Source organism: Acipenser ruthenus, chromosome 16 (genome assembly GCF_902713425.1).
Source record: "Acipenser ruthenus chromosome 16, fAciRut3.2 maternal haplotype, whole genome shotgun sequence".
Lineage (NCBI taxonomy): Eukaryota > Metazoa > Chordata > Actinopteri > Acipenseriformes > Acipenseridae > Acipenser > Acipenser ruthenus.
In genome coordinates, this window is record NC_081204.1 from 23392910 (window position 1) to 23408596 (window position 15687).

The 15687-nt window shown below is 39.7% G+C and overlaps 1 protein-coding gene across 1 annotated transcript in view; it reads right to left on the reverse strand.

The window, feature by feature from the left end:
* Window positions 1-15687, reverse strand: part of LOC117963419 (transcriptional regulator ATRX-like) — a 70233-nt gene that overhangs the window by 47991 nt on the left and 6555 nt on the right. Inside the window, exons 2-7 of the mRNA XM_058989086.1 lie at window positions 4252-4358; window positions 3887-3942; window positions 3449-3501; window positions 2738-2859; window positions 1052-1168; window positions 441-550 (exon numbers count right to left, since the gene is read on the reverse strand). Coding sequence (XP_058845069.1) covers window positions 441-550; window positions 1052-1168; window positions 2738-2859; window positions 3449-3501; window positions 3887-3942; window positions 4252-4358 — 565 coding nt within the window. The remainder of the gene's footprint in view (window positions 1-440; window positions 551-1051; window positions 1169-2737; window positions 2860-3448; window positions 3502-3886; window positions 3943-4251; window positions 4359-15687) is intronic.

Below are 15687 nucleotides of genomic sequence, written 5' to 3' on the forward strand. Positions count from 1 at the left end.
ATGTGGTAGTTTCTGGAGTTTTTCACTGTTTGGGGTGTATTAAAGCGCATGTGGTAGTTTCTGGAGTTTTTCACTGTTTGGGGTGTATTAAAGCGCATGTGGTAGTTTCTGGAGTTTTTCACTGTTTGGGGTGTATTAAAGGGCATGTGGTAGTTTCTGGAGTTTTCCATTGTTTGGGGTGTATTAAAGCTGTTTGGGGTTTTCTTCTATTTACGGAAGCGTAATGCATTTATTTTTACTAAGTTATTAGCTAACTTCTGATAATGTCAACTCCGCTTATTGTCACAGTTTTTGCTCAGTCCCTTCAATGTGACATTAAGTGGTTTCGACCAGGTAACTTAATTGGGATGCAACAATACCATGTGTACAATTACATTTTTTTTTTTTTTTTTTTTTTTTTTTTTTTTTAAATCAAAAGCATTTTAAGCAAACTTACATACCTTACAGACGAGAACTTTAAGTGCTGGATGTTGATAAAATGAATCCTTTTGGAAATGGTTCACTTGTTGCCCACAGGAAGTACAGCTGACAATGCCATGCATGCTTTCTTCTGCAAAAATATAAATATTTTTTTTATATATATATATATATATATATATATATATATACACATATACATATATATATATATATATAAAGGGCATTTCAGAAAAAAAAGCCCTTCAGCTATGTAGAAACAAAGGTTAACACAGTACAGTAATTGTTTTTCAGGAATTTTGTGGACGGAAAATTTTACAGCAAAACCCATCTACATCACCTATTTTCAAGACTCCCCCATTGATGTATACACACACCTCTAAGGAAAAAGTATACTGCATAATGCATATACACACACATCTATAAAAATAAAAATGGGTCATCTTTAAGAATTTTTTTTATTGTAAAAAATTACTCATACATTCAGGAGATGGCAACTCCCACGTGCAGTCAGTCATTTAAGGGCAACATTTATTTTAAGATCATAACCCACAGGGTTTAACAGTATCCTTTATGGCAGTGCAAAACACAGCACTGGCCATTACGCTCCCCTCACTGGAAAACAATTTCTTACCTCCTCGCTTTTTTGAACTTTCTGCTTTAGGTTTGGCAGTTTTACTTCTGAATTCTGGCCCTCTGAAATCATCTTTTGCTTCATTTGACACTGGCTCGGGCTCAACCACCACTGTTCCTAGAAAAAATATTGTTTCATGATTAACGCCATCATCCTCCAAGAAACATTACCTGACAAACAAAAACAGCTATATTCAAAACTGTGACATCAGACAGGGCAGACAAGTGGAAAAATAAGGGTGTAATTAGTGTTGGGACGAACACAGGATTTTCATGTTCGGATATTCGCTCAATTTAAATATTCGTTCATTTTCAAAAAGTAATAAAAGCCATATATTGCTCAGAATGTGGGCTGGGGGCTTGGCCTATGTGTGTGCCTTTATTTTACAGCAAGGCGTTACAATACGTAACACATTAAAGTAGAAAAATATCCCTGGAGTAAAAATATGTTGTGTTGGCCTTACTTTACCGGTGAATTAACTACAAAACAAAGGATGCCAAATAGCAGTTCAAATTCAACGTTGTTTTGTTCATTTCCAAAATAAATATTACATAAAGTTGAAACCGCATTTTATCTCTTATTTACTTTATTATTATTTTTTTATTTCTTGCCATTTCTTCACAGTAAACAATGGCCATCGACGCATTTTTATAAAGTAGTACCATGAGGTTTACTTGTGCCATTTTGTAGCTGAACAAGCAAACGGAAACTGAAATTTAACGTTAAACACTTCAAATAAAACAAACGTGGAAATGGCGTTGTAAAATGAAGGGGAAGAAAAACTCACCGTTTTGGTTCTTGTTTATTACATTCCACACAACACAAAGTCACAACAAAAATATACAGAATACATTAAATCAATATAAAAACCACTACACTATTTCCAGCAAGTGGGGCACTGTTTAAGCGAGGCATTTCAGAATGACGTGCTTGCCTTTTTTTCTCTCATGAGAGTCTGACTCGCTCTAAAGCAGCACAATGCGTTTTTGACCCAGATGGCTTTCCACAGAGATCACTATGCGTGCGCGTGCATTACCTGGTTTGTTTTCTTTTTGCTGTCTAAAACTTTTAAATAGAGGCTCAGAGCTGCGGGGTTGAGCCTGTGTGTTTTTTTGTTTTGGTTTTATATTCTCATTTTAATCACACGGCACTCTTTTTCATTTGCCATTTATGAAACTGTCACACAACTTCTGGTGAACTTGTAAATAAGTGCAAGGTATTTCTGTCATTTCTAGCGAATACAAACATCAGATTTTTATATCAAAACATGTAAAAAAAGATTCATTTGAATATTAGGATATTTGTCACAGCACTAGGTGTAACATGTCCTTTTCTTATTAGACTAATCTATTTACATGGGCTATAATTCTGTTTTAAAACGCAGAAATCTCTCTTCGTTGACTGTGTTAAGGACACAACCACAATTAACCAATGAAAAGTGGAGACAGGTGCCCCTCAGTTCTCTATACTGGTGGAAGTACCAACACTATAAATCAGTAACACTACATCAAGGAGTAGCAGATGGGTTTAGGTTTAGATAACTACATGTAAAAGCCAGTCCAAAAAGTAGATCACATTCGAAGGGGGTGAATCGTTCAAGCCTTAATTCAGCATTGTTCTTTAAATCTTGGAAGGTCAATTTACCATTTAATAAAAGACCTACTTCAAATACTGTATAATAATTACCCTTTGGCAATCTTTTCACATCCAATTTATTCTTTGATGTTCTGAACTTCTCCTCATTGCCACTTTCCTGTGAGTGATCTGAATCATCTGAGCCAGTGTATTTGGTTACTACTGAAGGTTTCCTGTAAAAAGGTAAAGAAAATGCTCCATTACTTTATGGTTAAAACTCTAGCAATATAACATTTGTTGAAAACCCATACAGCAAACAGTAAAACCTATATAAAAACCACATAGCAATTTTAGTTTGTCCTGGAACCTGATCAGAATCGTCTCAATTTCCTTATGCCCCCAGAAGCTATCCTCCTCAAAGAAAATGACAGTTAAGATGGAATCACCAGCCCTCATTCTCCTTACACATCTCCTCTTCAGCTGTGTTTCTTTGGCCCTAAACATAGTTCTGCAAAACCATTCTCAATAAGCATTCTCTTCTAATGCATGTTCTACCTTCCCTTTACTAGCGTGACCATATGGCTCCATGTTCACCAGGACAGTTTAGGTTTTTTTAAACTTACATCACAACGCATTCTGGTACCTTTTACCTGTCTCAGGTATCTTTCACTTATCTATTTATCTTAGAAGAAGCAGGACTACACTTACCAGAATGCATTGCAAGTTTAAAAGCCTGAGTTCTTCTGTGATATGCTCATCCTACCCGTGCAAGTGAGCTCAATCAAATGGTTAGCGAAACCTTCAACTGAAACCAAAACTAACCTTTTTGAACGGGAAGATGATGGAGACTTCAAACTCTCAGATGAGCTGCCAGGCTGGAAAACAAGATGAAGAGGAGTCAGTAACTGCCATACAGAAACAAGAATTGCCAAAGTAAAACTGGAGTAACATAAAATCAAGAAATAGTAGCCTCATAAAAAATAAAAAAAGGACATGCACCAATTTAAAATGATTTTTGGTCAGTGCTTGATTTGCCCAGGGCATTTTATAAAGTGATTTAGCAAAGTAGACAACTAATTTACTTTTAACCCAGATAAAAACACCCTGCCCCAAAGTAATTTTACAACTGGAGGAGTAAGCTTTGCCCAGTGTAAGAACACAAACCACTGGCTGATCTGACATTCAAGACCAGACTCTAACTCTCTTCCTCCTCAAGACCACAAAACTATGCTGAGAGAAACAGTGTATGACAAAACTCACCTCCTCCATGTTTTGCTCCTTGTTGTGCAATCTACTATCACTCCTGTTATTTTTACCTGAGGGTGAAAGCATTCAGTTTTAAATTTAACAATACATTTAATACTGATCCAAAAATAATAAATGTGTACACAAAACAGGATGGGCATAATAGTCAGTTATACAAAAAAGGAAAAGGCCACACTTAAACAATTACACTGGTTTAAAAGTTTTAGAAACTTAAAAAAAAATAACATCTGTTCTGGAAAGGTTTGTTAATGTATTCACAAACAAGCACATACGCAAGCAATTCAGTAGGATGAACTTTAGATCACAGCAGCAGGCTTCAATGGCAAATACAGGAAATGACACATTTCTTATGGACTTACCTAATGATCTGTCTGAAGCCGGGGGTGAATTTGTTTCCTCAGATTCTTCTGATGAATGAGCCAAATATTCATGAAGTTTCTCCACCAATGTATTCAACTTGCTCGTACTACAAAGAAAAAGCAAAAAAGTGAAAGGTGCAGTTAGCTTGTGCTCCTGGAGTTTCAGCACACGCTCTCTAGTGCTTTCCCAATCAGCATCTCAAAACTGGACAAACAGACTGGCTGAATGGCCACCTCTCTCTCAAATTGTCTAATGTTCTTATACTCTAAACGTACGGCTCAATTTTTTTGGACTGTTGGTAAATTGTATTGTCCTTGTATAATTAGGGCTTCCGGAATAACACTGGAAATGGTTACTCAAGTCATGTTGACTTCACCCCTTTTCCCCATTAAAAAAAAAAGCCTACTTGGGCAATGCCCCTCCTTACTGACTTGTATCGATCACCGATTCATTCTGAATACTTTAAACCTCACCCCAACTAGTGGAGTGGCAGCAAATTCTACATTTCTATTGGAGACTCCGCTTGTGAGATTTAAAACGAGATTACGGTTACAGCAGAAGGCTTGTTCGCGGGAATTAAAGCTCTATTACAGTTAGTGAGAATTTAAAACAAATGCCTAGACACACAAAAACCCCAGAAGAAAGTGCCCGTGATCACAAGGGTTTCGTTGTGGAAGACAAAGGAAAGAAGGTACAACTAAGTGTGCCAGAGCTGGCGAGTTACTACTACTGTGACAGAACAAAAAAAAACAAGCATTTTGGAAAGTAACCAAAAACAAAAAGTAAACAATAAAAAAAGGCAGAAACGATGACGAATGGTTTCATAATTAACACATCGTTGATATGCCCAGTGGTTAAAACATAACATTCATCTTTTAATGACTGTCAAACAGGATTATGGACAATCAATTACATTGACAATATATTTAAAAATAATAAATCAAGACAAAGCAAATAATGTAACAATAATCGATTATTTTTACAGACATAGGTCATAGTCCCCTATTAACCTGTCGAAAATGGGTACAACCTGTATGCTTTGCCACTGTATGAAAATTAAATCAGTTTGTTTTAAATTTGGTCATTTTGTTTATTTTCAGTAACAAATGCCAGATGTATTAAGATTAGCTTTGCCTTGTGTTTAGACTAAGGGAATGTGAAACAGGAGCATGGGTCTGTACCATGTACCAATGAGACGGCAAAATCAATGGTATAGAACACAGCTAACAACTAGCCTATAATCTGCACTGAAGCTTGCTTACTTTCTAGACAATAAATAGCCTACAAAATCACATTTACGCCACGGTTGTTTTAAATCAGAGCTTCCATTGAGTACAATACATTTATCGTGCTACACACAAACACGGTCATTTGTCTCTCACATTTAAATAAAAGTTTGTTTGTTTGTTCCAGCACCACTAAGACTGGAACAAATGTAGTCTTAAATCAAGACTCACCCCAAGATCCTTCCACTTCTGTGCTTTTATTTAAAATCACCACAATTTATCTTAAAGACTGCTGGACAAACACTTGTGAATTACGGGTTTACAAAAGAAAGCAAATAGCTCTTATCTTAAAGATTCTTTCAACAATATATAATATCAAAAGAACACCACATCATGAAAACTGACTAAGCAGTGAGTAGTGAATATGAAAGACTTCAGCTCTGACAAAGAAAATAAGACATGAAAGGGTTACAGTCTGCATATCAACCATTTTAGAGAGCTGCTGCATTCACTACTGTGCTAAAGGTGGCACTGTAGCATCAGTGAACAAAATGGAGGGTGGGTATTTCCTTTTAGTGACAAATTTGTTGTCCGAGAATAAAAACACAAAAACAAAACACATCCTTACCTTGAATCTTATTAGTAAGGATATGGATATTTTTAAAAGATATGACAAATTGCAAATAGGTTCACTGAACATATTCTGCATAATAATGTTATTCAACAAGACTGATACAATTTACTGAATCATAATTAGATTTTCTGTTGCCTTTGCTCTAAATGTAGATAGTTCACCAACCTACATTTTCTCTCACAACCTTTAGAAACACAAAAACAGTAATCTCTCACCGAATTACACCATGGAATTCAAATGAAATGCTGTCCGTGTGCCTTGCTAGAAAAGGCAAAATGGTATTTTTGAACTACTGTTATGATTCCCTTAAAAGAGGAGCTGAAGCAACCACCCCCCCACCTTAAGTACAAATGTACACAGCCTAACCCATACGGTAGTACTACCACTATACATGCTATAGTTTATCATCCAAGCTTACTATAATGCATGTATAGTGCCAGTACTGCAGTATTACGTGTGTACTGAAGCCATGGTGTCGAATGTAGAGGACATTTCTTTTCTTCAGATTTACAGTCTCCACACACTTGATGCGATGCAATTTGTCCGGCGATAAAATGGTATTTTCGCTGCGACAATACCTTTTCACACCAGTTGGTGTGTCTGTATGAGACAAAATTAGTTCAAATGTAATCAAATTAGGTTTGTGTTTTTAATATAAAATTACAAATAATAACCGAGTTACATGTATATGTAAAAATGCACACACGCATATCTAAGGGTTAATTATGAGATAGATAGATAGATACTTTTTTTTTACTTTTTGAAAAAACTTTATTTAACAATTAAATAAAATACACAAAATCAATATTTATAAAACAGATTTTATCACAAAATCAATTCAAATCCACCCAAGGTGAACAAAACAATACATAAAATATTATGGACACATAAAAATTCACATCATAGATACTCTTCCAGATCACCATCCTTAACAGCACAAAACACACTGTCTACACACCGGACTTCCTCAAACATTGCTATATTATGCATTGCTTTATAAAAAAACTAAAATCCAGTCTAACCCGTGTTAATACAATCATTCTAAAAATGACAAAAGGATCAGTATTTAAAACGTCATTCATTTTGTTTTTTCTGCTCTTTAAAATTGCTAATTTGGCCTGTCCAATAAAAAAATTCACCAGCTGGATTGAGTACTTTCTCTTTTTACAATACTTGAAACCAAAAATAAAAGACACCTCAGAGAACACAAAACCCAATCCAGCAAGCAATTCCTTCAGAGCAGCAAACAAAGGTTTTAATCTGGTGCAGAACACAAAACAAACAGTTTCCCTTTGTGAGCAAAATGGACAGGAATCTTTCACCTCAGGGTTTATGATGCTCACAAAGGAGTCAATGGCAATGATGGTATGCAAGATCCTCCACTGCAGATCCCCCGATCTTTTTGGCAGTGGTGGCTTATACAGGGTTCTCCAAGCTGGCACTATCTGTTCCGCCACCCCCAGCTTCTCTCTCCAGTGTGTGTCTGGTATTGCCCTGAGCTGCTGCTGGTAACGGCCCTTTACACACACCCTATACAGCTGTTTCCCCTCTACTGTACACAGAGGGAGATCTCTCAGACCCTCTACAGTCAGTAAATAACCCTGCTCATCAGAAGCCTGACTGATCGCTGGGGACACTAACAGTGATGGAAAGGGGGAATCCGTGTGCAGAACTCTCTGTTCCCTAAACAGCTGGCTTAAGAGCTCCAGCCCCTCAACGGGGAGAGCAGCACGCACCTGGGCAAGGAAAAGCTCAGCAGTGCGGACAGACTGCATCCCCAGGGCAGATGCTAACCACTGAGGAGTCACCCAGCTGTAGGTGTTGAAATCTAAAAGGGCTTTAAGCTTTACAACACCTGCCTTCACTAACCTATGTATAAAAGTAGCCGACTGAACAATATCACACTTCAAGAAAAGTATTATATATTAACGGCTCTTCTAGGAGCCAATCAAGGCCAATGTTTTCAGTGCCCCTCTGCTCAACACGCACCCACTGCCATGCCCTCAGCAGGCTCCTATAATAATCTGGCAGTCGGTCCATCTCCAGTTTACCCATTTCTAACAAAAAAAGACTCCTATCCAGACCCAGCCTCCCCACCTGCTGCAGAAAGGCACAGGCAAACTGCCTCCACGGGAGGTCCTCAGTGCAATACAGCAGCCTCTGCAGGGCCTGTAACCTAAACACCTCTGTCCTGCTAGAAAGGTCTATGAGTCCCTGCCCCCCCTCAGCCAGAGGCAGGTACAGCACACTCTGTCTGATCCAATGCACCCCATCCCAGAAAAACTCCAGCATCACAGCCTGAACCTGTTTCACTAATGACTGTGGGGGCTCTAAGCAGATGAACCTGTGTCACAAGCTAGAGGCCACCAAGTTATTAATAATAAGTACCCTACCTCTATAGGAGATCTGCGGAAGCAGCCATTTCCACCGCTGTAACCTGCCTTTCACCTTCTCCACCATCCCCTCCCAATTTCTCTGCACTGTGCTGTCATTCCCAAGATGGACACCCAGATAAAGGAGCCCACCCCTGCTCCACTGCAATCCAGCAGGTAAAATTGGAGGACGACAATCCTTCCAGTCACCCAGAAGCACTGCACTACTCTTATCCCAGTTTACTTTAGCAGATGACAGCTTCTCAAACAGTCTTTGACAGGTGCCTACACTGTCAACATCAGTTTGGTTGTTAACAAATACAGCAATGTCATCTGCATAAGCTGTTACCTTCACTGGTTTACCGGGACACTGAGGAATGGACAGTCCAGTCAATACCTTCCTGAGCTCATTTATAAGAGGCTCTATTGCTAAAGCGTAGAGCATACTAGACATGGAACACCCCTGTCTAATACCTCTCTGAACGGGGAAAGGGGCGCTTAAGCCACCATTGATTTTCAATAGACCGGAAACGTCACCATAGAGCAGCTGAACCTTCTCTAAGAAACCGGTCCCAAACCCAAAAGCTTTAAATGCCCTCCACAGGTAGAGGTGATCTACCCGGTCAAAAGCCTTTTCCTGATCCAACGACACTACACCTGCATTGAAACCAAAAAGCTTGGAGGCTGCCAGTATATCTCGGACTAGAAGGATATTATCGAAAATGGATCTGTCTGGAACGCAGTATGTTTGGTCTCCTTGCACCACCCGCCCTATCACAGTCCTGAGTTTGCGAGGGCTCTGGAAAGGATTTTATAATCGGCACAGAGCAACGACACAGGTCTCCAGTTTTTAATATTACACAAATCTCCCTTTTTAGGGAGAAGAGTGATGACCGCTCTTCTGCAACTCTCAGGCAGAACTTTATCCTGCACACTCTCCCTGAAAACACCCAACAAGTCCTCTCCCAGCAGAGACCAGAACTTTTTATAAAACTCCACTGGGAGGCAATCAAGTCCAGGTGTATTTCCATTGTTCAGCCCCTGCAGGGCATCAGAGAGTTCAGTCAGTGTCAGAGGACATTCCAGCCCCTTGGCTTCCTTCTCAGGCAGCTGAGGGAGGTCCTGCAAGAAACGCTGTGATACCCCAGTTTCCTCCACCGCCTCTGCTGTAAACAGGTCCTTATAAAAACCCACAGCCAGCTTCCAGATCTCTGCGTGCTCCCTGAGCTCCTGCCCAGCCGCTGTCCTCAGGCAATGAATCACTTTGCTTTGTGCACTCTTTCTCCAGCCCAAAGAAATAGTGAGTGAGTGCATCCATCTCCACTAAGCTCTGGAAACGCGATCTCACCAGAGCCCCCTGCACCTTTACGTCCAGCAGATCCGCTAACCCCCTTTTTTTACATTTTAGGCCCTCAATCAGCCTTTCATTTGGGCTGGACTCCAGAGCTCTCTGGAGCTGTAGGATGTCCTCCTCCAGCTCTCTCATGGTTTTATTTAAGCTCTTTGTGACGTTTCTAGTATACTGCTGACAAAAAGATCGAGTCTGCACCTTCCCTACATCCCACCATTGCCGCAATGAGAAGAAGTCTCTTTTTTTACATCTCCATCTCTCCCAAAAAAAATCAAAAAAACTTTCCTAAAATGCTTGTCAATCAAAGCAGTATTAAAATGCCAGTATGCACTTTGTATTCTCAGAGAGGGGAGCAACACGCTGGCAGAAACTAAACTGTGATCTGATAGGCTTGTGGGGCTGATAAAACAAGATTTAAAAATGTTTAAATTATGTTTAACAGTATAAAACCGGTCCAATCTAGCCATGGAAACATCAGTGCCATGTGTTTTGACCCATGTATATTGCCTATCCTTTGCATTAATGTTTCTCCACACATCAACTAGTTCCATATAGTTTTCAATTCTAACCAGCTCCCTGGCAGACTGAGGATGTGGCTCAATGTGATTCCGATCTAATCTACTATCAGCTGTGCAATTAAAATCCCCACCTAAAACTAACACCTCATCGGTTTTACATCCGACCAACATACCTTCAAGCCTCTGGAGGAAGCTTACTCTCTCCCTACCATCAGTAGGTGCATACACATTAACAAAAACAAAGACTCTGCCTTCAACAACTGCTTGGACTCTGAATAACCGTCCTTGTATGACTTCACAGGCAACTACAGAGCTCGGTTTAAACCCCTCAGAAAACAAAATGCTAACCCCAGCACTCACATTAGTTCCATTACTGAAAAAAACCTACCCTTTCCAATCCTTTTCCCAATCAACCTGATTTCCCCCATCTATGTGAGTCTCCTGCAAAAACGTAACATGCAGATTTTTCTGCAAGATAAATTCAAACAATGTGGCTCTTTTACAAGCATTTCTACAGCCATTAATATTAAGGCACCCGATATTAAAGCTAGCCATTGCAGAGTTTGAAAAGGAAACACATTGATATTCAGAAAAGAAAAACAAGCAGACAGTAAAGAGAAAGTACTGGCCATCAGGACTGACTGTGTTTAACATTGCCACGGAGTTTGCTCGACATGTATTTGAGGCGCACTAGCTCCTGAGTACTAAACGATTCTTGAGCAGAAACGATTTGTTTTAAACCTCGTACTGAGCTCAGAAACAAATCAATATCGGGAAAAAAATCCTCAACATCAATTCCCCTTCGCCCTTTCGTCTGCTCCAGGAAATCTTTGATGCTTTGAACACTGTACCCTCCCCGGGGTTTATACGCACCCATCGATTGCGATGCTTGAGAGGAATCAGTGAGACTGCCTTCATCCTCACTGTCTACAGCGGGATTGTCTGTCACTGTGCTGACAGCCTGCGCGCCACACTCTCTGCAGAGCTCCCAGGCTCCATACCAACACTGCTGCCGTCAGAAGAAACGCTGCGTTTTTTTGTGACAGCACTGCCCTCTGTTTTTCTCACCCTTTTTTTTTCCCCGGCAATCTATAACCCTCACTATCCTCGGCGAACTTTACCCCTTCTACCTGTATCTGAACATCACCCCACACACTAGCAACCGTCTCTGTGTCCATTTGCTCACTCTCTCCCTCCATTCCGTGACTTTCTGCGCTCTCATTGTCTTTTGCTGTATCTTGTACTTTGATTTGGCTTTCTGCCCCCAACACAGCATCACTGCCTGCCTCCTGGGGCTCAGCGGCCCCCCGTCACTAACCTGCTCGCCCTCCGAGCTGCCCGCAGGTACTGATCCGCCGGCGAGCCCAGCACCGGCCGGTCCTGGCTTCTGCTTATCAGCAGTCTCGTCTCCCTTACTCCCATCCCGCTCCCTACTCTCTTTCTCGGGACAGTTTTTCACCAGGTGACCTTCAGTCCCACATCTGAAACACTTCGAGTCAGAGGTTGCATAAATGACATAATCACTGCCATCCACCTTAAATTTAAGTTTGTTAAGATCTTCATCGATGTTTTTTAGAATCATAAACAACTGCCTTCTGAATGACATAACATGTTTCAAATGTGGTGACTTGCAGCCTAAAGGGATTATCTTCAGCCCAGACATGAGCTGCCCATATCTAGCCAGCTCCCTCTCTTATCACTTCATTTTTCAGGAACGGGGGAACATTAGAAAGGGTGATTTTCCTAGCAGGGACAGCTAAAGGAATTACGGGGAGAAACGTATTATTGACAACAATCCCCTTTTCTACAACCATATTCACTAGCTCCACTGTACCTAAAAAAAACACGATCGATCCGCTCATGCGAGAAGCCGATTTTACGTTTTCACAACAGACTACCTCCCCAATAGCGAGCACACATTCCTCCAAAGGGATAAACCCCTCAGCGGAAACTTTAACTCCATGCCGGCGGATTAACCTTTCAAACGAAAAGTTTGGCGGCGGCCTCCCTCCTGTGCCGGCCATCCTGCCCGCTGTCGCTGACAGAGCGTCAGCTCAGCACATAGAACTGTTCACCAGTATACTTTAAACAAGAAATGCAACACAATATAAAAACAAACAAGAGGAAAAGACCGACAAACCTGCCAGCAGCGCTCATGCACACACCACCACTCCACACCGCTCTCACTCCGCCAGGCAAAACAAGTCGAGATAGATAGATAGATAGATAGGTAAGTACTGGGACAAATATCCTAACATTCAAACAAATATTCTTGACACATATTCGGATACAAAAATCAGATGTTCGTATTTGCTACAAATGACAAATACCTTGCAATTCCTACTGCCTCACCAGAAGTTGCGCAACAGTTTCAAAAATGGCAAATGAAAAAGCACTCCATGTGATGTGAAAAAAAACAAAACAAAAAACAGGATCAAAACAGCAGCTCGAGCCTCTATTTAGAAGTTTTAGACAGCAGAAAGTAAACGAACCAGGCTATGCGCGTGCACACATAGTGATCACTGTGGAAAGCATCTGGGTCAAAAAAGCATTGCGCTGCTTTAGAGCGAGTCAGAATCTCATGAAACACAAATAAGGCAACCACGTCATTCTGACATGCCTCGCTTAAACAGTGCTTAACTTCCTGAAAATGTTGTGTAGTGATTTTTATATTGATTGTATATATTATATATTTTTGTTGCAACTTTGTTATGTGGAATGTAATAAATGAGAACCAAAATGGTGAGTTTTTCTCCCCCTTCGTTATATAACACCATTTCCGCGTTTGTTTTATTTGAAGTGTTTAAAGATGAATTTCAGTTGTTTGAAAACTAACGAATATCTGAACGAATATTTAAATTACGAGCGAATATGAAAATCCTGCATACATGGTTACTTTTGAGGAACAGTTTATACTTAAATAAATAAAGAAACAAACACTCATTTAGTGTCAAATTACCCAAACAATTCCATAAAAACAAAGCATATGGTTTTTTTTTTTTTTTTTACTGCTGGTCATTTGAACGTTTGTGGCACGACTGTAAGCCTGCTGAATACTATCCCCCATTGAACGATGCCATCTATTTATTTCACAAAGCAATTTAAGCGCAACAGCATTGTTTATTAAGCAGTTTTAAACAAAAAGTAAAAAAAATAAAAATAAAAAAAAAACCTATTCTGCTGTTTACAAAACTGATGCTTTAGTTTAAGTCAGCCTTCATCTGTGCAAAACTTACACGTAAACAACCTCTTATCATACTTTTTTTTTTAGAAACAATTTACTGTGGTTTATAAAAGTTACTTATTTTTGACTGTGTCAAGCCTTTTTCAGGTTAAACAAATTGATCCGTTCCATCTAGGTAAGCCATTTGTTTTTATCCATTACAATGTCTCCAATTGTCCTTCGATTAACAGTATGCCTCATTTAGGCGAGAAAACATTTGCGATGTCTTGCTTTCTTATTTTCAGATGCATACATGCAGATTTTTTTCTTTTGCTCAGGTGTTAAATGTAGGCTCAACTCGTCATTTTGTACTTTCTGTTTTGCTTTGGGATCGGGAGTGTTGATGACATTGGTATGAACGTTCAGTTACTGTAACAACAAATTAGGAGAACGAGTCAAAGGTTAACTGCATAACTTTGTTGTTTTAATTGGCCATTATTTCGCTGGCGCTACAATGAGGGAAACTACCATGCTTATATTTACGTCTGCTTGGGTTGGGAAGTTGGTGGATGACGGACAGCGGGGTGGCGATATAACGGGTAAAAATAGCACTGTTTTTATATTGGTGACATTTGTTTGGAGAGAATAGCTGGCGGTATGCGAGGGTGGCATTATAAATGGGGGTGGCATAATGCGGGACAAAATATATATATATTATAATTATAATTAGTAATTAAACCATATCTTGTTTTATTTGTTTTACTGTAAAAGTTATGTATTTAAATCACACGCAGATCAATGTAATGTAAAGCATTCAGAGATGATAAACAACAAAAGCAAGAAAAGAACATTACAATTAAATACTAATAAAAAACACACAAATACATTTTAGTTTTTACTGTTTGATACAATGTGATAGGCGACTCTCCTCCGATTGTATCATCAGCTGGGAAAAAAATCACAGGTATGTTAGTCGGCGAATAAAAACGTAGAATACATAATAGCTTTTCAGAATGCTTATTTCAGAAAGGTAAACAAATCCTACACACCAGCTATATCCAGTTCCCTGGAAATGGACTGCCAGATGTTCTCCCTCATTACTGTGTCTAGCATTTTTGTCCTTTATTGTACAGCTCCAGGTTTTGGTACTACAAGAATTATTTTTTTCTTCTGTTTACTGAAGGCTTTATTGGCCAGTTCCCTAGCTGCAGAGCGACAAATCGCAAACTTAGAACCCAATCCTATTTTTTCGCATTGCTTCTGTCGCTCGTTGCATGTTTTATTTTTTTTGTTGTGGTGTGGTGACGTAGGACACATTTGCTTGTCGCACCGCGTCACGTGCGTGGAGACCTTTAGTGGAATGGCATATGCTGTATTGAGCGTTTGCCGTTACACGACCTCTTCCCTGTCTAGTTGTTGCTGTATGTTCTGTCATTTCTATAACCCAGTAGGTTACTGTCAGTCTTATTTTTGTTTCTGTGCAGTGCAAACATTCATTGATGGAGCTTAACATTTCCATCTGGAATACCTTGTATGTAAATATCAGAATAGTTTGCTGGAATGTCACTTTTAGCCTTTTACATCTTTTTCAAGCAAAACTAAAGAGATTTTTTCATATCCCGCTGCCTGATGCCACACCCAAACCGCTGAGCCCTGGAACTCTGCTGTTAATCCATGCAAATACTTTCGGAAGTGGTCAGAAGGGGATCTAACCTCGTTACAGAAACTACAGACCAACAACCCTCCCTTTCTCCTTCAATGTACACCAGGCGATGTCAGAGCAAGGGTTTCAGAAGGGTTGGGAAACACTGTTTTTGGTGCTTCTTCCATATCTTCAAGGTTGTCTTCATTGCAAGTATTAAAAGGCTCTATTTTAAGAACATTCGTGTCTCTGGTTGCAATGCACAAAATAACTCCTTGCTGTCTGTAAGGTCTGACCAAACGGAGGAACCAGGTTGCTATGGAAATCTGAGTGTATTTATAATTGTATAGTAATAGGTTGGTACTTTTCGTAGAAACCATATCTTTATATGTATTATCCATTGATTCCAGCACAGTGGTGGGGGGGGGGGGGGAGTAATCTAAAAAAACTTGTTACAAACTTCAAAGTGCATTCCCCATTTGATTCTTTAAGCAAAAAATATGTTAATAAAGAGAGATCTCCCTAAGTG